Source organism: Sphaeramia orbicularis, chromosome 6, assembly GCF_902148855.1.
Source record: "Sphaeramia orbicularis chromosome 6, fSphaOr1.1, whole genome shotgun sequence".
Lineage (NCBI taxonomy): Eukaryota > Metazoa > Chordata > Actinopteri > Kurtiformes > Apogonidae > Sphaeramia > Sphaeramia orbicularis.
In genome coordinates, this window is record NC_043962.1 from 12616950 (window position 1) to 12641814 (window position 24865).

General features: G+C 39.5%; 1 protein-coding gene across 1 annotated transcript; it reads left to right on the top strand.

The window, feature by feature from the left end:
• Positions 1-176: 176 nt before the first annotated feature.
• Positions 177-24785, top strand: fbxl9 (F-box and leucine rich repeat protein). Its single transcript, XM_030137267.1, has 12 exons — positions 177-235; positions 421-493; positions 818-919; positions 1031-1165; positions 2234-2413; positions 3511-3816; positions 4342-4558; positions 5582-5742; positions 18683-18898; positions 18985-19197; positions 21965-22182; positions 23969-24785. The coding sequence occupies exons 1-12, from the start codon at positions 207-209 to the stop codon at positions 24135-24137; spliced, it is 2019 nt and encodes a 672-aa protein (XP_029993127.1). The 5' UTR covers positions 177-206; the 3' UTR covers positions 24138-24785.
• Positions 24786-24865: the final 80 nt, after the last annotated feature.

The following is a 24865-nucleotide window of genomic DNA, read 5'->3' on the forward strand; positions in this document are numbered from 1 at the left end:
TCTGTCTGAGGAGGATATGACCCATAAACTAAAATGAGTTTGACACCCCTTGTTTACAGTGATAACATCCTCAAATACTTGAGAAGACATACTGGATTATACACTTGATGCGTGAAGCGGAACAAATACGCGGGTGCACTTTCTAGTCGGACCCGTTAGAGCGTAACACCGCCTCCTGCAGATTGAAGTGGAGGTTCTTAGCGGGGATGACAGGAGGCGGTAACATGACACTGTGGTGGGTTTTGTTGCGCTCACATCGGTTATTTGATTGATGTATTAGCAGATTAAAATGAGCCAAGTCTGTATAAAAAGGTTTTCATTATTTTCTAGTCGCCATTTTCGCTAAAACAGTAAATGTTAGGCCTGAGGAACGGAACTGATAGCCGCTGAATGGGTTAAGCTAGCTGATTGACTTCACAGGAAAGAAGCAGAAACTGACATGGAAGACAGCGATGGAGAGGACACTATGGAAACACCTGAGCTGCCACTGGAGGTAAGTTGGGAAGAAAAACTATAGAAAGCAACAAAACTATACTCTGAGTCTGATTTAAGGAACTGTAAGATTGGGGTTTTTACATGTAAGCTTGTGTGACAGATTCCAGTCATAGTGGAAGTAGTGGTGTTTCCTGTCAACTAACCACGTGACACAAATCAAAGTTTATTTCTATAGCACTTTACAACAACATAACAAAGCCCTGTGTGCTTTACATCTAAAAGCACACAGGGCTTCAGTTAAACAGTGTGTGACAGCATTAAAAGTCTATTAAATGCTGTCAGACATTGAGATCTAATACTGTGTTTGTGTCTCTAATCGTAGATCATAGTTTATATCCTGAGCTTCCTTCATGCCTCAGACAGGAAGGAGGCTTCACTTGTATGCCGCAGCTGGTACAATGCCAGCCAGGATCTACGCTTTCAGGTCCTAAGAATGATTTATTTTCTTAGCAGATGCAGATAGATAGATATCTGTGTGTTGGAGAGCAGTTTCTAAACATACATTTTCTACTGTGTTGTGTGTCTCTTCGTGTAGAGGAACATCACTTTCTGCTTCCCGGCTTCGGCTTCATCTGTGGAGCTGATCAGAAGTCTGGGCAGAAAGTCACGCTGCAGTCTGATTATCAGCCAGCTCGATGGGTTCAGTATGTCCAGATCCCTGCTGTTTGAGGTGCAGCACACACTTATGATCAAAACATATCACTAGGTTGGAATTTCACTGCATTGTTTCAATTAAAAGCATGAAATTATCAGTGTAGATAGTGAAGTTTTTCTGTGTCAAATGTGAATATATGCTGTACTAAACCGGTTGTTGTAAAACATTACAACGACTGTCATGTGAAGACCCAGTTAGCCTAGTTTTAATTAGATCTGTTTTTTTCTTCAAATGATCACACGCTTCTTTATGGCTTCAGAGAGCATAACCATCTCCAGGGCATATGAAAGCCCTTTGATAAAGTTCTGTGAAGTAGCCTGAGCTCATTCCAGTTTGTTCATCTCTGAGCAGACACTGCCATAAGGACAGGAGTGGAGTTTCTCCTCTTGAAAGGCTAACATTGTAAGATAAACAGGGGAGCAGATGGTTGGAAATGTTCCCTAGCTTATATTTTCCAGTCTTGTATTTGCATGCAGAGCTTATCATTTTAATTTCCTGTTCAACTGGCCAGGCTCTGGTCCAAAGTTCAGAGCAGCTGCACCAGGAGCGAGTGACGTTGCTTTTACCGACCCTGATAATTTATTGTGTTTCTTTGAGAGTGAACATACAAACACTGAATTTCCCACAAGAATAAAACCCCACCTATTAACACAAACTAGGTTTATTTGAAGACATGAGTAATACTACACTGCCTTTATGTATTGTATTTTCCAGGAAATAAAATTCTTCCAGCATTTTCCAATTTTTTTTTTTTCCAAATCAAATTATTTTTTAAAAAACTATTATTTTCATATATTTAACCAGGAAATGACTCGTTGAGATTAAAAATCACTTTTGCAAGAGTGTCCTGGCCAAGACGGCTGATTTCATCCATACATCCGCACTAAAAATGTTCACAAAACCCAGTTCTAAAACCATACTTAAATCACTAAACTAAAACCATACATATAAAATACCATCAATAATGTAAAAGCTACTGAAAGTACCCAACAATGTTCCTTAAAAGCATCCAAAGCAGAACCTGATTCGGTCAGTTAGAAAAACATCTACATCTGGATTTCCTCTGTCATCTTCCCTCCTCAGGTGGGTCTGTGTCTGGGCTCTAAGCTGGACAGTCTGGCCCTTCCTGGCAGCAGCATAACGGAGGCCTCACTGCTGGGCCTCCTGCCTCGCCTCACGTCCCTCCGCAGGCTGGACCTCCGGGGTCTGGACAGCCTCTTCATGTCTGGAGCGTTTCTGTCCAGGGAGGAGCACCGGCAGCAGGTAGTGCACTGTATATCGACCGAGCCTTCGCTGCAGCTGCCCCCACCGTATGGAACTCACTCCCACAAAACATCAGGAACTCAGACTCAATACAAAACTTCAAATCACTACTCAAAACTCACCTGTTCAAACTTGCATTTTCTTGAGCCTCTTTCTTTTCTCTCTGTTCTCTTTGTTTTGATTGTTTGTGAAGCATCTTTGAGTGTCCAAAAAAGTGCTATATAAGTGTGATGTATTATTATTTATTATTATTATTATTATTATATCAGGGGTCCTCAAACTCTTAGGGGCCAGGAACCCCTTACAGAGGGGGATAAGCAAATGGTCGTCATATGTTTTTGTACTAGCTGAGTTCATTCAATACCTTCAGCTTGTTTAATGATTAAAAAGTCAGTTAAATCATCAGTTAGGGGCAGGTGTGTTATGCAAATACATGCAGACCCAGCAATGACGGAGTTTTACAAATGCTGTGTCAACAGGATAGACAGGAACTGAAACAGAAAGATGATTTGAATTGAAAAAAAAACAAAAACATAATGCCTAATTGACAATTTTTGCATGTTTTATATTTTCATCTTTTTTATTGTATGCCATTTTTGCTTTAAGCCTTTGCAGTGTATTCATTATGTGTTTTTAATCATTTTTGTCTTTGGTCTTTTTTATCTTGTTTTTATCTTGTCTGTAATGCCATTACCCTCACCCCTGCAAAGGCAGTAGAATTAGATGCTTTTATTCCACTTTTCACATTATTGAGCTTGTCTGTCTGCTACTCAAAATATCAGCATCTCACATGTTGGTCCTCCTTGAACACAATTCAGATTCTAGATTTTTTTCTCCTATTCATCAGAGTGGTGGATATGATGCAGAGGGGTGGGGCCTGGGTCTCCACTCTGATTGTCTAGTTTTAGTCTTCTTTATGTCTTAATGTTAAGAATTGTTTAAAACCTCAAATAACTTGAAAGAATTAATGTCATCACATTTATCATGATTATTTTCAGTCAGCTGGTTGGCGTATGATTACAGTTTGTCAGGGTTTTTCCACCTGTAGCACTGGTTCACAATCTTGGTCTGTTTTTTTTTTTTTTTTTTTTTTTCAGGTGAGGTCTGCTCTGTCTGGTCTGGAGCAGCTGGACCTGTCTGATCTTAGGTACCTCTCCGACCTCACCTTTAACCGACTCACCAGCTGCACTCCCCGTCTCCGCCGCCTCTCGCTGGCCGGCTGCCACATAGCTTTCGAGTTTGATCCGTACCGAGGCTGCCCCGTGGGAGCCGTTGAGGACTCATCAGCATTGCTATCGTTGAGGAATTTGCGCAAGCTGCTAACGGAGCAAAAATCCACCCTTGTAGCGCTTGACCTCAGCAGAACCTCCATCACACCGGAGTCACTGCGAACTGTTGCACAGGTGGGTATATTCAAACTCAGGATTGGAATTCTCTTATTACAGGGGTTGGACAAAATAATGGAAACACCTTCACCTCAAGATGATAATGCCCCAATCCATACAGCTAAAATTGTTAAAGAATGGCATGAGGAACATTCTAATGAAGTTGAGCATCTCGTATGGCCGGCACAGACCCCAGACCTCAACATTATTGAGCATTTATGGTCAGTTTTAGAGATTCAAGTAAGACGTCGATTTCCACCGCCATCGTCTCTAAAAGAGTTGGAGGGTATTCTAACTGAAGAATGGCTTAAAATTCCTTTGGAAACAATTCACAAGTTGTATGAATCAATACCTCGGAGAATTGAGGCTGTAATTGCCGCAAAAGGCGGACCTACACCATATTAAATTATATTTTGTTGATTTTTTAAGGTGTTTCCATTATTTTGTCCAACCCCTGTATCTTCGGGCAGATTTTCTGAGCGATTTTTGCATCCTCTGATAGACACAGTTTGATCACAGTTCTTCATGTTGTGTGTGTTGCAGGTTCCGGGTCTGGTCTTGGAGGAGCTGTATCTGCATGGCTGTAAAGAACTGACCGACTACTCTGTGGAGATTCTGGTGAAGCATCAGCCAAATCTTCAGAGACTGGACATCAGTGCCTGCACAGAGCTGACCAGCAGGGCGGTGGTGTCCATAGCACAAGGCCTCAAGTCATTGATGTACCTGTCCTTGTCGGGGAACTGGAGGGTTACAGAGAAAGGTAAGAAAAGACAGGGTTTTCTGTGCTTTATCATGGACTGATTGCATTTAGAACTACTGTAACACAACATGTTCCTAATAGGATACACTGTGTTAAAACAAGAGTGGTGTCTGAAGAACTCAACATAAGTTTCACCATTCAGTAATTTACAACCAGTGTTGGAGATTAAAACACATCTGTTCTTTTTGGCTTTTTTTGAGTTAAAGGTTATTTTTACTTATAAAATGAAAAATCAGAACCCCTAGTACCGGTCAGGGATTGAGTTGGGACCATCCCCAGGACACACAGTTCCACCAAAAACTTGACTTTCTGTAACGTCATTTTTTATTCTTTACATTTTTTTATTTATTTATTTTTTTTTGGTTTAGTTTGACTTAGTTTAGTTTTATTTTGTGGAACTGAATAGTTTTTGTTTAGTTTTTTATTTCATTTTAGTATTTCAGGTTTTATGAGGAAAGTTCTTATTAAGTCAAAAAAGACGAGATGAAACAACAGATAAGATTAAAAATGATTGTGATTTACAAAACCGAGTTTATTAAAGGTGCCATTAGAGGAAAAAATGAAAAGCAAGCTAATATTTAATTCATTTAAATTTGTTTTATATTGCTTAGTGACTGTTTTGTTGTTTTTTTTTTCTGAATAATTTCTATTAAAAGAAATGTAATTCTTAGTTTTAGTTTAAGTCTACTGATTGTCATTAGTCTTTTCACTATAGACTCTTTTTCTTATACTGTTGGACCTATATCATTGCCACTAAATACTGTAAATCTGTCCATTGATGAAGTTGAATAATGTAAATTTTGTAATTGACAAAAAAATACAGTTGTGTTGCAAAATAAGGCTCAGGTGCTGCAGCCAAGTCTTATAATAGTAGGAAAACTCGTCCTGACAGGATGGTAAGTAGTGGACTGTACAGGGTTTTAGTGTGACCCCCTCCCTGCTGAATAAAATCCCCACCTCTTGTCAAGATCATAATCTCGATCATCTGCACCTCCTCTAATGCTGGTTTATGTCGGTCTGCAGGCCTGACTGATCTGCTGTCTGTGCCGTCCCTGAGGAGTCTGGATCTGTCCGAGTGTCTGCACGTCAGCGGCACAGAGATGGTTAAAGGTTTGCAGACGGGATGCGACGCTGGCCGAGCGCCGCTGGAGACGCTCAACCTCAAGAGCTGCACGTACATCAGGGTCCGTCTGTGTCTGTTTTGACTGGTTTAATCATGTTGGTGTTGCTCTCATTGGTTGATGTTTTGTGACGCTGCGCTCTCATTGGCTGCCGTTCTGTGACGCTGCGCTCTCATTGGCCGGCGTTTTGTGACGCTTTGCTCTCATTGGTTGATGTTCTGTGACACTTTGTTCTCATTGGCCGATGTTCTGTGATGCTGCGCTCTGATTGGCTGCCGTTCTGTGACGCTGCGCTCTCATTGGCTGATTTTTTGTGACGCTGCGCTCTCATTGGCCGGCGTTTTGTGACGCTTTGCTCTCATTGGTTGATGTTCTGTGACGCTTTGCTCTCATTGGTTGATGTTTTGTGACGCTTTGATGTTCTAACACGCTGACACGCCACAACACACTTATTACACGTTTATAACACGCTGACATGCCACAAAACACTAATTACACGTTTATAACATGCTGACATGCCACAACACACATATTACATGTTTATAACACGCTGATATGCCACAACACACATATTACACGTTTATAACACGCTGACACGCCACAACACACATATTACACGTTTATGACATGTTTATAACACGCTGACACGCCACAACACACATATTACACGTTTATAACATGTTTAACACGCTGACACGCCACAACACACTAATTACACGTTTATAACACGCTGACATGCCACAACGCACTTATTACACGTTTATAACATGTTTATAACACGCTGACACGCCACAACACACTAATTACACGTTTATAACACGTTTATAACACGTTTAAAAGATGCTGACGCGCCACAACACACTTATTACACGTTTATAACACGCTGACACGCCACAACACACTTATTACACATTTATAACACGCTGACACGCCACAACACACTTATTACACGTTTATAACACGTTTATAACACGCTGACACGCCACAACACACTAATTACACGTTTATAACACGCTGACATGCCACAACACACTTATTACACGTTTATAACACGCTGACACGCCACAACACACTTATTACACGTTTATAACATGCTGACACGCCACAACACACTTATTACACATTTATAACAGGTTTATAACACGCTGACACGCTACAACACACTAATTACACGTTTATAACACGCTGAAAAGCCACAACTCACTTATTACACGTTTATAACACGCTGACATTCCACAACACACTTATTACACGTTTATAACATGCTGAAACGCCACAACACACTTATTACACGTTTATAACACGCTGACATGCCACAACACACTTATTACACGTTTATAACATGCTGACACGCCACAACACACTTATTACACGTTTATAACATGTTTATAACACGCTGACACGCCACAACACACATATTACACGTTTATAACATGTTTAACACGCTGACACGCCACAACACACTAATTACACGTTTATAACACGCTGACATGCCACAACGCACTTATTACACGTTTATAACATGTTTATAACACGCTGACACGCCACAACACACTAATTACACGTTTATAACACGCTGACATGCCACAACGCACTTATTACACGTTTATAACATGTTTATAACACGCTGACACGCCACAACACACTAATTACACGTTTATAACACGTTTATAACACGTTTAAAAGATGCTGACACGCCACAACACACTTATTACACATTTATAACAGGTTTATAACACGCTGACACGCTACAACACACTAATTACACGTTTATAACACGCTGAAAAGCCACAACTCACTTATTACACGTTTATAACACGCTGACATTCCACAACACACTTATTACACGTTTATAACATGCTGAAACGCCACAACACACTTATTACACGTTTATTACACGCTGACATGCCACAACACACTTATTACACGTTTATAACATGCTGACACGCCACAACACACTTATTACACGTTTATAACATGTTTATAACACGCTGACACGCCACAACACACATATTACACGTTTATAACATGTTTAACACGCTGACACGCCACAACACACTAATTACACGTTTATAACACGCTGACATGCCACAACGCACTTATTACACGTTTATAACATGTTTATAACACGCTGACACGCCACAACACACTAATTACACGTTTATAACACGCTGACATGCCACAACGCACTTATTACACGTTTATAACATGTTTATAACACGCTGACACGCCACAACACACATATTACACGTTTATAACATGTTTAACACGCTGACACGCCACAACACACTAATTACACGTTTATAACACGCTGACATGCCACAACGCACTTATTACACGTTTATAACATGTTTATAACACGCTGACACGCCACAACACACTAATTACACGTTTATAACACGTTTATAACACGTTTAAAAGATGCTGACACGCCACAACACACTTATTACACGTTTATAACACGCTGACATGCCACAACACACTTATTACACGTTTATAACACGCTGACACGCCACAACACACTTATTACACGTTTATAACACGCTGATACGCCACAACACACATATTACACGTTTATAACACGCTGACACGCCACAACACACGTATTACACGTTTATAACATGTTTATAACATGCTGACACGCCACAACACACTTATTACACGTTTATAACACGTTTATAACACGCTGACACGCCACAACACACTAATTACACGTTTATAACACGCTGACATGCCACAACACACTTATTACACGTTTATAACACGCTGACACGCCACAACACACTTATTACACGTTTATAACATGCTGACACGCCACAACACACTTATTACACATTTATAACAGGTTTATAACACGCTGACACGCTACAACACACTAATTACACGTTTATAACACGCTGAAAAGCCACAACACACTTATTACACGTTTATAACACGCTGACATTCCACAACACACTTATTACACGTTTATAACATGCTGAAACGCCACAACACACTTATTACACGTTTATAACACGCTGACATGCCACAACACACTTATTACACGTTTATAACATGCTGACACGCCACAACACACTTATTACACGTTTATAACATGTTTATAACACGCTGACACGCCACAACACACATATTACACGTTTATAACATGTTTAACACGCTGACACGCCACAACACACTAATTACACGTTTATAACACGCTGACATGCCACAACGCACTTATTACACGTTTATAACATGTTTATAACACGCTGACACGCCACAACACACTAATTACACGTTTATAACACGTTTATAACACGTTTAAAAGATGCTGACACGCCACAACACACTTATTACACGTTTATAACACGCTGACATGCCACAACACACTTATTACACGTTTATAACACGCTGACACGCCACAACACACTTATTACACGTTTATAACACGCTGATACGCCACAACACACATATTACACGTTTATAACACGCTGACACGCCACAACACACGTATTACACGTTTATAACATGTTTATAACATGCTGACACGCCACAACACACTAATTACACGTTTATGACACACTGACATGCCACAACACACTTATTACACGTTTATAACATGTTTATAACACGCTGACTCGCCACAACACACTAATTACACGTTTATAACATGTTTATAACATGCTGACACGCCACAACACACTAATTACACGTTTATAACACGCTGACATGCCACAACGCACTTATTACATGTTTATAACACGCTGACACGCCACAACACACTTATTACACGTTTATAACACGCTGACACGCCACACCACACTTATTAGACGTTTATAACACGTTTATAACACGCTGACACGCCACAACACACTTATTACACGTTTATAACACGCTGACACGCCACAACACACTTATTACACGTTTATAACACGCTGACACGCCACAACACACTTATTACATGTTTATAACACGCTGACACGCCACAACTCACTTATTACACGTTTATAACACGCTGAAATGCCACAACACACTTATTACACGTTTATAACACGTTGACACGCCACAACACACTTATTACACGTTTATAACACGTTGACACGCCACAACACACTTATTACACGTTTATACCACGCTGACACGCCACAACTCACTTATCACAGGTTTATAACATGCAGAAACTCCACAACACACTTATTACACGTTTATAAAACGCTGACACGCCACAACACATATTACACGTTTATAACATGTTTATAACACGCTGACACGCCACAACACACATATTACACGTTTATAACATGTTTATAACACGCTGACACGCCACAACACATTAATTACACGTTTATAACACGCTGACATGCCACAACACACTTATTACACGTTTATAACATGTTTATAACACGCTGACACGCCACAACACACTAATTACAAGTTTAGAACACGTTTAAAAGATGCTGACACGCCACAACACACTTATTACACGTTTATATCATGTTTATAACACACTGACACGCCACAACACACTAATTACACGTTTATAACACGCTGACATGCCACAACGCACTTATTACACGTTTATAACACGCTGACACGCCACAACACACTTATTACACGTTTATAACACGCTGACACGCCACAACACACTTATTACACGTTTATAACACGTTTATAACACGCTGACACGCCACAACACACTAATTACACGTTTATAACACGCTGACATGCCACAACACACTTATTACACGTTTATAACACGCTGATACGTAACAACACACTTATTACACGTTTATAACACGCTGACATGCCACAACACACTTATTACACGTTTATAACACGCTGAAACGCCACAACACACTTATTACACGTTTATAACACGCTGACACGCCACAACACACTTATTACACATTTATAACAGGTTTATAACACGCTGACACGCTACAACACACTAATTACACGTTTATAACACGCTGACATGCCACAACACACTTATTACATGTTTATAACATGCTGAAAAGCCACAACTCACTTATTACACGTTTATAACAAGCTGACATTCCACAACACACTTATTACACGTTTATAACACGCTGAAATGCCACAACACACTTATTACACGTTTATTACACGCTGACACGCCACAACACACTTACTACACGTTTATAACATGTTTATAACACGCTGACACGCCACAACACACTACTTACACGTTTATAACACGCTGACATGCCACAACGCACTTATTACACGTTTATAACATGCTGACACGCCACAACACACTTATTACACGTTTATAACACGTTTGTAACACGCTGACACGCCACAACACACTTATTACACGTTTATAACACGCTGACACGCCACAACACACTTATTACACGTTTATAACACACTGATACGCCACAACACACTTATTACACGTTTATAACATGCTAACACGCCACAACTCACTTATTACACGTTTATAACACGCTGCCATGCCACAACACACTTATTACACGTTTATAACACGCTGAAACATCACAACACACTTATTGCATGTTTATAACACGTTGACACGCCACAACACACTTATTACACGTTTATGCCATTCTGACACGCCACAACACACTTATTACATGTTTATAACATGCAGAAACTCCACAACACACTTATTACACGTTTATAAAATGCTGACGCACCACAACAAACTTCTGACACATTTATAACACGTTTATAACATGCTGACACGCCACAAAACACTTATTACATGTTTATAACACGCTGAAACGCCACAACACACTTATTACATGTTTATAACACGCTGATACACCACAAAAAAATTATTACACGTTTATAACTTTTTTATAACATGCTGACATACCACAACACAGTTATTACACGTTTATAACACGCTGACATGCCACAACACACTTATTACTTGTTTATAACACGCTGACACGCCACAACACACATATTACACGTTTATAACACGTTTAAAAGACGCTGACATGCCACAACACACTTATTACTTGTTTATAACACGCTGACACGCCACAACACACATATTACACGTTTGTAACACGTTTATAACACGCTGAAACGCCACAACACACTTATTACACGTTTATAACACGCTGACACGCCACAACACACTTATTACATGTTTATACCACGCTGACACGCCACAACTCACTTATTACACGTTTATAAGACGCTGACACGCCACAACACACTTATTACATGTTTATAACACGCTGACACGCCACAACACACTTATTATACGTTTATAAAACTCTGAAACGCCACAACACACTTATTACACGTTTATAACCCGCTGAAACGCCACAACTCACTTATTACATGTTTATAACACGCTGACATGCCACAACAGACTTATTACACGTTTATAACACCTTTAAAAGACGCTGACACGCCACAACACACTTATTACACGTTTATAACATGCTGACACGCTACAGCACACTTATTACACGTTTATAACACGCTGAAAAGCCACAAAACACTTTTTACACGTTTATAACACGCTGACACGCCACAACACACTTATTACACGTTTATAACACGCTAACACGCCACAACTCACTTATTACACGTTTATAACACGCTGACATGCCACAACACACTTATTACATGTTCATAACACGCTGAAACATCACAACACACTTATTACATGTTTATAACACGTTGACACGCCACAACACACTTATTACACGTTTATACCATGCTGACACGCCACAACACACTTATTACATGTTTATAACATGCAGAAACTCCACAACACACTTATTACACGTTTATAAAACGCTGACGCGCCACAACAAACTTCTGACACATTTATAACACGTTTATAACATGCTGACACGCCACAAAACACTTATTACATGTTTATAACACGCTGAAACGCCACAACACACTTATTTCATGTTTATAACACGCTGATACGCCACAAAAAAATTATTACACGTTTATAACTTTTTTATAACATGCTGACATACCACAACACAGTTATTACACGTTTATAACACGCTGACATGCCACAACACACTTATTACTTGTTTATAACACGCTGACACGCCACAACACACATATTACATGTTTATAACACGCTGACACGCCACAACACACTTATTACATGTTTATAACACGTTGACACGCCACAACACACTTATTACACGTTTATGCCATTCTGACACGCCACAACACACTTATTACATGTTTATAACATGCAGAAACTCCACAACACACTTATTACACGTTTATAAATCACTGACGCACCACAACAAACTTCTGACACATTTATAACACGTTTATAACATGCTGACACGCCACAAAACACTTATTACATGTTTATAACACGCTGAAACGCCACAACACACTTATTACATGTTTATAACACGCTGATACGCCACAAAAAAATTATTACACGTTTATAACTTTTTTATAACATGCTGACATACCACAACACAGTTATTACACGTTTATAACACGCTGACATGCCACAACACACTTATTACTTGTTTCTAACACGCTGACACGCCACAACACACATATTACACGTTTATAACACGTTTAAAAGACGCTGACACGCCACAACACCCTTATTACACGTTTATAACACGCTGAAACGCCACAACACACTTATTACACGTTTATAACACGTTTATAACACGCTGACACGCCACAACACACTTATTACACGTTTATAACACGCTGACACGCCACAACACACTTATTACACGTTTATAACATGCTGAAACGCCACAACACACTTATTACACGTTTATAACACGCTGACACGCCACAACACACTTATTACACGTTTATAACATGCTGACACGCCACAACACACTTATTACACGTTTATAAAACGCTGACGCGCCACAACAAACTTGACACATTTATAACACGTTTATAACATGCTGACACGCCACAAAACACTTATTACATTTTTATAACACGCTGAAACGCCACAACACACTTATTACATGTTTATAACACGCTGAAACGCCACAACACACTTATTACATGTTTATAACACGCTGATACGGCACAAAAAAATTATTACACATTTATAACTTTTTTATAACATGCTGACATGCCACAACACAGTTATTACACGTTTAGAACACGCTGACATGCCACAACACACTTATTACTTGTTTATAACACGCTGACACGCCACAACACACATATTAAACGTTTATAACTTGTTTAAAAGACGCTGACACGCCACAACACACTTATTACACGTTTATAACACGCTGAAACGCCACAACACACATATTACATGTTTATAACACGTTTAAAAGACGCTGACACGCCACAACACACTTATTACACATTTATAACACGCTAAAACGCCACAACACACTTATTACACGTTTATAACACGCTGACACGTCACAACACACTTATTACACGTTTATAACACGGTGAAACGCCACAACACACTAATTATACGTTTATAACATGCTGACATGCCACAACACACTTATTACATGTTTATAACACGCTGAAACGCCACAACACACTTATTACATGTTTATAACACGCTGAAACGCCACAACACACTTATTACATGTTTATAACACACTGATACGCCACAAAAAAATTATTACACGTTTATAACTTTTTTATAACATGCTGACATGCCACAACACAGTTATTACACGTTTATAACACGCTGACATGCCACAACACACTTATTACTTGTTTATAACACACTGACACGCCACAACACACATATTACACGTTTTTAACACCTTTAAAAGACGCTGACACGCCACAACACACTTATTACACGTTTATAACACATTTATAACATGCTGACATGCCACAACAAACTTACTACACATTTATAATATATTTAACATGCTGACACGCCACAACACACATATTACACGTTTATAACACGCTGATACGCCACAACACACATATTACACGTTTATAACACGCTGACATGCTACAACACATATTACACGTTTATAACACGCTGACATGCCACGACACACTTATACGTTTATAACACGTTTATAACACGCTGACACGCCACAACTCACTTATTACACGTTTATAACACGCTGACATGCCACAACACACTTATTACACGTTTATAACACGCTGAAACGCCAAAACACACTTATTACATGTTTATAACACGTTGACACGCCACAACACACTTATTACACGTTTATACCACGCTGACACGCCACAACTCACTTATTACATGTTTATAACATGCAGAAACTCCACACCACACTTATTACACGTTTATAAAACGCTGATGCACAACAACAAACTTCCGACACATTTATAACACGTTTATAACACGCTGACACGCCACAAAACACTTATTACACGTTTATAACACGCTGAAACGCCACAACACACTTATTACATGTTTATAACACACTGATACGCCACAAAAAAAAATATTACACGTTTATAACTTGTTTATAACATGCTGACATGCCACAACACAGTTATTACACGTTTATAACACGGTGAAACGCCACAACACACTTATTACACATTTATAACACATTGACACACCACAACACACTTATTACACGTTTATAACATGCTGACACGCCACAACACACTAATTATACGTTTATAACATGCTGACATGCCACAACACACTTATTACATGTTTATAACGTGCTGATACGCCACAACAAACTTACTACACATTTAGAACACATTTATAACATGCTGACACGCCACAACACACATATTACACGTTTATAACACGCTGACATGCTACAACACACATATTACACGTTTATAACACGCTGACATGCCACAACACACTTATTACACGTTTATAACACGTTTAAAAGACGCTGACATGCCACAACACACTTATTACACGTTTATAACATGCTGACACGCCACAACACACTTATTACACATTTATAACACGCTGAAATGCCACAACACACTTATTACACATTTATAACACGCTGACACGCCACAACACACTTATTACACTTTTATAACACGCTAACACGCCACAACTCACTTATTACACGTTTATAACACGCTGACACGCCACAACACACTTATTACACTTTTATAACACGCTGACACGCCACAACTCACTTATTACATGTTTATAACATGCAGAAACTCCACAACACACTTATTACACGTTTATAAAACGCTGACGCGCCACAACAAACTTCCGACACATTTATAACACGTTTATAACACGTTGACACGCCACAACACACTTATTACACGTTTATAACACGCTGAAACGTCACAACACACTCATTACACGTTTATAAAATGCTTACATGCCATAACAAACTTATTCTACATTTGTAACACGTTTATAACACGCTGACACGCCACAACACACTAATTACACGCTTATAACACGCTGACATGCCACAACACACTTATTACACGTTTATAACACGTTGAAACGCCACAACACACTTATTACATGTTTAGAACATGCTTAGATGCCACAACACACTTATTACACATTTATAACACGTTTATAACACGCTGACACGCCACAACACACTTATTACACGTTTAAAACCTGCTGACACGCCACAACACATTTATTACACGTTTATAACATGCTGACACGCCACAACACACTTATTACACGTTTATAACACGCTAAGTCGCCACAACAAACTTATTACACGTCTATAACATGCTGACATGCCACAACACACTTATTACATGTTTATAACACGCTGACATGCCACAACAAACTTATTACACGTTTATAACATGATAACACGCCACAACACACTTATTACACATTTAAAATACGTTTATAACACGCTAACACGCCACAACACACTTATTACATGTTTATAACATGCTGACACGCCCCAACACAGATATTACACGTATATAACACTCTGACATGCCACAACACACTTATTACACGCGCTCTCATTGGCTGATTTTTTGTGACGCTGCGCTCTCATTGGCCGGCGTTTTGTGACGCTTTGCTCTCATTGGTTGATGATCTGTGACACTGCGCTCTCATTGGTTTATGTTCTGTGACGCTGCACTCTCATTGGTTGATGTTCTGTGACGCTGCGCTGTCATTGGCCGGTGTTTTGTGACGCTTTGCTCTCATTCGTTGATGTTCTGTGACGCTTTTCTCTCATTGGTTGATGTTTTGTGACGCTGCGCTCTCATTGGCCGGTGTTCTGTGATGCTTCGCTCTCATTGGCCGGTGTTTTGTGACGCTTTGCCCTCATTGGTTGATGTTCTGTGACACTGCGTTCTCATTGGTTGATGTTCTGTCACTCTGCGTTCTCATTGGCTGATGTTCTTTGACGCTGCGCTCTCATTGGCCGGCGTTTTGTGACGCTTTGCTCTCATTGGTTGATGTTCTGTGAAGCTACGCTCTCATTGGCTGGCGTTCATTGACGCTGTGCTGTCATTGGCTGATGTTTTGTGACGCTGCCCTCTCATTAGCTGGCGTTCGGTGACGCTGCGCTCTAATTGGCTGATGTTTTGTGACGCTTCGCTCTCATTGGCTGGCGTTCTGTGACGCTGCACTCTCATTGCCCGATGTTTTGTGATGCTGCGTTGTCATTAGCCGGCGTTCTGTGACGATGCGCTCTCATTGGTTGATGTTCTGTGACACTGTGCTCTCATTGGTTGATGTTCTGTGACGCTGCGCTCTCATTGGTTGATTTTCTGTGACGCTGTGCTCTTATTGGCCGATGTTCTGAGACGCTGCGCTCTCATTGGCCTGTGTTTTGTGACGCTTTGCTCTCATTGGTTGATGTTCTGTGACGCTGCGCTCTCATTGGTTGATGTTCTGTGACGCTGTGCTCTCATTGGCCGGCGTTTTGTGACGCTTTGCTCTCATTGGTTGATTTTCTGTGACGCTGCGCTCTCATTGGTTGATGTTCTGTGACGCTGCGCTCTCATTGGCTGGTGTTTTGTGATGCTTTGCTCTCATTGGTTGATGTTCTGTGACGCCGCGCTCTCATTGGCCGCTGTTCTGTGACGCTGCGCTGTCATTGGCCGGCGTTCTGTGACGCCGCGCTCTCATTGGCCGGCGTTCTGTGACGCTGCGCTCTCATTGGCTGCCGTTCTGTGACGCTGCGCTCTCATTGGCCGGCGTTTTGTGACGCTTCGCTCTCATTGGTTGATGTTCTGTGACCCTGCGCTCTCATTGGTTGATGTTCTGTGATGCTTCGCTCTTATTGGTTGATGTTCTGTGACGCTTTGCTCTCATTGGTTGATGTTCTGTGACGCTGCGCTCTCATTGGTTGATGTTCTGTGACGCTGCGCTCTCATTGGTTGATGTTCTGTGACGCTGCGCTCTCATTGGCCGGCGTTTTGTGACGCTTTGCTCTCATTGGTTGATGTTCTGTGACGCTTTGCTCTCATTGGTTGATTTTCTGTGACGCTTTGCTCTCATTGGTTGATGTTCTGTGACGCTGCGCTCGCATTGGCTGGTGTTTTGTGATGCTTTGCTCTCATTGGTTGATGTTCTGTGATGCCGCGCTCTCATTGGTTGATGTTCTGTGACGCCGCGCTCTCATTGGCCGCCGTTCTGTGACGCTGCGCTGTCATTGGCCGGCGTTCTGTGACACCGCGCTCTCATTGGCCGGTGTTCTGTGACGCTGCGCTCTCATTGGCTGCCGTTCTGTGACGCTGCGCTCTCATTGGCTGGCGTTTTGTGACGCTTCGCTCTCATTGGTTGATGTTCTGTGACGCTGCGCTTTCATTGGCTGGCGTTCACACAACCACAATAACCATGATATGAAATTTTCATATCGTTACATCCCTAGTCTGATCAGAGCAACACAGTAACCGACATGGAAAGATGATAATTTGAAATGAAAAACAAAAAAAACCTGAAGCCTGAATCACTATTTTGCATGTTTTACATCGTTTTCATCTCTTTTGTTCTATGACATTTTTATTTAATGGCCTTTTCGATGAGTTCATCCTGTGTTTTGTTCTTTGGGCCTTTTAACCTGTGTTTGGCTTTAATGAAACTTTCTTCTGTTTCTCTCTGTAGGATCTAGCAGTTTTCTCTCTCACCCAGCTCCTTGGGGACACTCTACGTGAACTGGACTTGACGTCATGTGTAAATGTGACTGACCTGTCTGTGCGTGCCATCGCCACCTACCTGCACAGGCTGGTGGTTCTGCGGCTGGGCTGGTGCAAAGAGATCACAGACTGGGGTTTACTGGGGATGGTGGTGGCGACGCAGTACAAGCCTGACCAGGAAACGGTGAGAAGCACATACGGGAGAAGTATAGTGAATAAAGAATATCACAAATCACAACTGTTATAACACTCTTCTACTGTTTTCCTTAGGGAGACAATGGTCCCACATTCACTCGAACCTTCGGGAACATGGGCTTCTTTAAACCCCCCCGTTTGCCGTTTGACGAGCGGCCTAAGCTGGTGACGCAGGACGACCTGGAGCAGTTCAAACAGCAGGAGGGGGCTTCACTTTTAGCTCTGAACCGACTCCAGGAGCTGGATCTGTCTGCCTGCGCCAAACTCACAGATAGCAGCATCACCCAGGTGAGACGCAGGAAGGCAGCAGGACCATGAATGTTTAGGTTTGTTAGAAAGAAAATTAATGTTATTCAACACACAAAAAGACAGTAAACCGGAAGAAAACTCCATGGCACTCTCTTTAAGCCAGTGTTTTTCAACCTTGGGCTCGGGACCCCATGTGGGGTCGCCTGGAATTCTAATAGGGTCGCCTGAAATTTCTAGTTATTGATAAAAATAAAAATAAAAAACTTACTAAATAAAAAATATATGGTGAGTTGAAAGAGACAATCCCAATACATAAAAGACATAAACTCTGAAGCTGAAACTGAAGCACTGTGGTTCTGTTTATCTTTCAAATGTTCATTGTGGTCGGTTTCAGATGCTGCAGCTCTTTCATAATTCATAGTTTGAGTTCTTGTTTGTTCAGTATTAATTGTCAGCCTTGTAAATCCAAGCTGGACTGACTGTACATATCCTGACCAAGAAAATAAAATTCTCACTTTGTGCAGTAATCGACACCTGGTTTTACTGCCTCTGTCTATAATAATATACATTATATAGACTAAATGTCATCTAAAATTAACATTTATTTGCAACATAGTATAGCAAACTGTTACATGATCAAAAACAAATTAATTTTAGTAAAAAAAAAAAAGTCTCTGTTTTGAATATCTGGGGTCGCCAGAAATTTGTGATATTAAAATGGGGTCATGAGCCAAAAAGATTGGGAACCACTGCTTTAAGCATTAGAATGCCTTTATTCTCACGGCATGGTCATGCGTAGACCATAAAAAAACATTTAGACGTGTTTTGGCTGCAAGCCTTCATCAGGAAGTAAAACAAAAGGAAGGCTTGAAGCTGAGACGCATTGAAGTGGTTTTTAAGGTGTACACATGACCATGCCATGAGAATAAAGGCATTTTAATGCTTAAAGAGACTGCCTTGGAATTTTCTTCCCGTTTGTTTTCTACTTTATGATTCCCTTTTCCTAAGAGCACCTCAAACCAACTTTTTTTTTTGAGTCCTACAGTAGAAGCATTCCTTCCCATGATTTTTAGACAACAAGACACCTTCGGACTGTGTTTTTAAATTCTTACTATGACTACCAACATTAAACCCAGGTGCGCCAGGTACCACAGTTCCGTTTCTGTTGCCATGGTAGCGCTGCATGACAACTGTAGTAATATACACATGCTAGACATCCATGTAATCAGAAGAATGTCTGACAAAGGAGCTACAAAACCTTTTTTTCCTTAAAAAACAGAACACAACCAACAAGAACTTAAATGGGCAAAAATCTAAAACAAGTAAAAAGTCTGACGTCATGAATAATTTTATAAAACAATCGACCAATGTGACAAACTGTGCAGCACTAAGCAGATCCAACAGTAGAAGTATTATTTCTCTGCCGCTAAAACTCACAGAACAAGTCAAAGGAGAGCAAAAATAAAGGTCGCATTACAAAGTGATGATTATGAATTTAGTCTTATCTTTGCTGTTTTCTGATCATAACTTGGTTTTAGATTAATGAAGTTTCTTCAAATTGAAATGATTCAAACTGGAAACAAATGGACCAGGTTAAATAATCAAACTCTTTCCAAACTTATAAACTATTGCTTATTTTATTGTATTGTTTGAAGTCTGTCTTGTATTTATTATTATGTCATATGTTGCTGACCTCTTGGCCAGGCCTCGCAAATGAGGTCTATATTTCAGTGCATCCTACCTGGTTAAATAAATGTATACCCATAAAGACCCAGAGCTACTTTTGTGGCAGCTCTCAAAAGAATTGTTGATTTATCCCCATTTATTATAATATTCTATCTGCATTTTGCATTTTTCGGTGTAAATCATGTCTTTCTCTATATTTAATTCACAAATCATGTAGATGTTCATTAAAACTCAGAGTAATTTCAAAGGTTATTGTATCAAAACTGAAGGAGAAAGACTTTTCCAGAAAAATCTATTCGATGGCCAAAAAACAAAACCTCCTATCTGCAAATTTTCAGATTTTGAGTTTTCACATTAAATGGTGAGAACAAGGATGACTCCACATTTTCAGTTTATCTGCAAGATAATCCTTTCTTATGACATGAAGGTCACCTGACAAAAATCTCCTAGACCATACTATAACTAGAAGCACTCGGAGAGCGCAGACCTCCGCCAAGGCTGATCAGTGCCCCCCCACCCCCGATCACCACCAAAATTGAATCATTTCTTCCTTATCCCATTTCCAACAAACCCTGAAAATTTCATCCAAATCTGTCCATAACTTTTTGAGTTATGTTGCACACTAACGGACAGACAAACAAACAAACAGACAAACAAACAAACCCTGGCAAAAACATAACCTCCTTGGCGGAGGTAATAAAAGTAAACGGTTTTTTTTGTTTTCTGAAAAAAGTGATTTTTTCAGATGGGTTTTGTATTCTGGCCATCGAAACTGAACCTAAAACAAGCACTAACCACTATCATTTGTTAAACTACAGGGGTTTTATTAGTGCATCAGTGTTGCAGACGATGTCTGTTAAAAATTGACAAGCATTTTATCAATTATTTACATGTATTGATAGGATTAGTGGTCCTAAAGTAATCAAACATTTCACATAAGTAGATACTTTGCCAGCGGCTGTTTGGGTCTTTAAGGTTTAAATAAAATGGAAAAAATTACTTATAAGTATGTCATGAAACCAGAGTAACGTGTTGCAATGCAGATACAATAAAATGGTGAAACTACACTGGAGACAAAAACAAATCCTGAAATCCTGTTTTTGTGTGTACCTGCTTCCAGGTTGTGTGCTACCCAGACCTCCACCGTCTGTCCCTCTCGATGCTGCCAGATATCAGCGATGCCAGCCTGGTGTCGGTAGCTTCACACTGCCGCAGCCTCACCAGCCTGGAGCTCAGTCACTGCCCACAGATCAGCGACCGGGGCGTGGCCCAGGCTGCACCGTACCTCCACAGACTGCAGCACCTGTCCCTGTCCTGCTGTAGTAACATCACTGACAGGTAAGAGCTTCGTGACCACTGATGTGAGCTGCGGAACATATTGAAGGATGAATCCCCAAGCTTTTGACCGTTCACTTCCCTCAGGGTTCATACGGGTGCTTGAAATCCTTGAAAATGCTTGAATTTCAATGTTGTATTTTCAAGGTCTGAAAAGTGCTTGTATTTTAGTTTAGTAAGTGCTGGAAGGTGCTTGCAATTATAACTGTAATGTGAATTATTTATTTTAATATTAATTCAAGCAAAAGCTACTTACAGAGAGGTGATACATTTTGAACAAGTCATGCCAAGCATAACAAACCCCACCCCTCGCACGTATTGTAGCCTATTTTGGCATCGATCCAGCTGATGTCAGCATATCAATTGCCTCTATGTATGTGCCAAGTTTGAAGTAAATTGAAACAAAATTGATGTTTTTGTAGACATTTTAAATTTCACCCATTATAAGTAAATGAGAGAAATAAAAGATGTTAAAAATTCATAAAAAATTGGAACTTTGACCTACTTTTCCCAAAATGTAATCACATCTATTCTGGGTCACTGGCAATCCATAAACCCAATTTGGTCTGAATTCAATCAATAGTTTTACTGTTATTGACACGTGAATTTTTGCCCATTATAAGTAAATAGGGGGAAATTTTTTAAAAAAAAATTAAAAATGGAACTTAGACCTACTTTTTAAAACTTCAAAAAAGAATATTAGTGGCTGTTTTCAGGTCGACTCCAGGTACATTTTTATCTTAATCTTTGTCTCGGTGCGAGTGTGTCGGAACAGCACCAAGTGGCTTCCCTTTTTTTGGATAAAACTTTGTGTTCTTTAATTTCTAAACTTTTTGCTATTATGAAACATAATTTTAGATCAGGGGTCTCAAACTCAATTTCTTTCAGGGGCCACATTCAGCCCGATTTGATCTCCAGTGGGCCGGACCAGTAACATAATAACATAATAACCTACAAATAATGACAACTCCAAATTTTTGTCTTTTGTTTTAGTGCAAAAAACCCCCATTAAATTATGAAAATACTTACTTTTAAAAACTATCCAAACAAAAAAAATGTAAATAACCTGAAAAAACTGAAATTTCTTAAGAAAAATAAGTGCAATTTTAACAATATTATACCTCAACTTATCATTTCTACATGTGCATTATGGATCAGATCTACAAAGACACTAAACACTTAGTAACAGGCAGAAAGTAGTTAAAATTGTGCTTAATTTCAGGTTGTTCATATTTATTCAGGTTATTCACATTTTATTGTTACGGGATAGTTTGAAAATATGAATATTTTCATAATTTAATGTTATTTTTTGCACTAAAACAAAGGCCAAAATTTGAAGTTGTCATTATTTAAAGACATAATGTAATATTTTCTTCACATCAAACCAGGAAGAAAATATGGAGTCATTATTTCTTGTAGGTTAGTATGCTATTATTTTACTGTAGATCATATTGGTCTGTATGTGGAACCTGAACTAAAATGAGTTCCACAGCCTTGACTGTGGAATTTTTGTACTTCGCAAATTCATCCCACTTGGCCGGATTGGAAACTTTGGTGGGCTGCATTTGGCCCCCGGGCCACATGTTTGAGACCCCTGTTTTAGATGTTTATAGCATAATACAATGTACATCATTGTGATAAAAAGTGGAAAAAAAATCCTGAGTATATGTATTCCTGTAGATATGTATTTTACCCCAGTGATAAGGTGCTGTGCTGGAAAAATTTGAAAATGACCCTTAAAAGTGCTTGAATTTGACCTTGAAAAATGTGTGCGAACCTTGTTCCTTAGATCCTTGTTCCTGTTGGCGCAGCACTGTAAGCGGCTCCGAACACTCGACGTGTCAAGGTGCAAAAACGTCTCAGTCACAACCGTGGACCTCCTCCAGTCACAGCTGCCCTTTTTGGAAAACATCCATTACAAGTTTATAGGTGGGGCTGATCCTACTCTCACACTTTGACTTATTGAATGTATAGAATCACTGCTGGATGTATGTTTTTTTTGTTTGTTTGTTTTAAACATGCTGACCAAAGCCTGCTCTGAGTTGAGCTTCTGCACTTTTTAACAATTTTCACAAGAACTGAACACGGTGTATATATAATCCAATACGTTTCTAGAATCTTGGGAACAACATGCTCTTAAACAACTGCTGGAACATACTGTATTTTTCAGTTTAAACAAATACTCACAGCAAATGAATGAGGTGATTAACTTCTTTTGAGTTTTCCTCTAGTCATCTGAAGGGAAAATAATTAAAATGCAATATGCAGATGTTTATTTTTTTGAGCTATTTTGGTGTATTTCCATTTAGAGCACAGATTCAAAGGAGGCATTTTAGAGTCTGTTAAATTCAGAGGAAATAACACATGGGCTGAAGTATGGAGGAAATATGTTGTAATGGACATCTGGCCAAATAAGAGATTATGGTCATAGCAATAGTTTTACCCTACAGAAGAGGATTAGTGCCAATAGGAAAAAAAAAAAAGGTCAAATATTTTTTTATTATTTTGGGAAAAAAGTTAGAATTCTGAGAAAAAAAGCCTTTTTTTCAGAGTTCTGCTTTCATTCTCAAAATCCTGACTTTAAACTCAGAATTCTGACTTTTTCTCATAATAATAAAATATATATATATATATATATATATATATATATATATATATATATATATTGGACCTAAGTTTTTTTTTT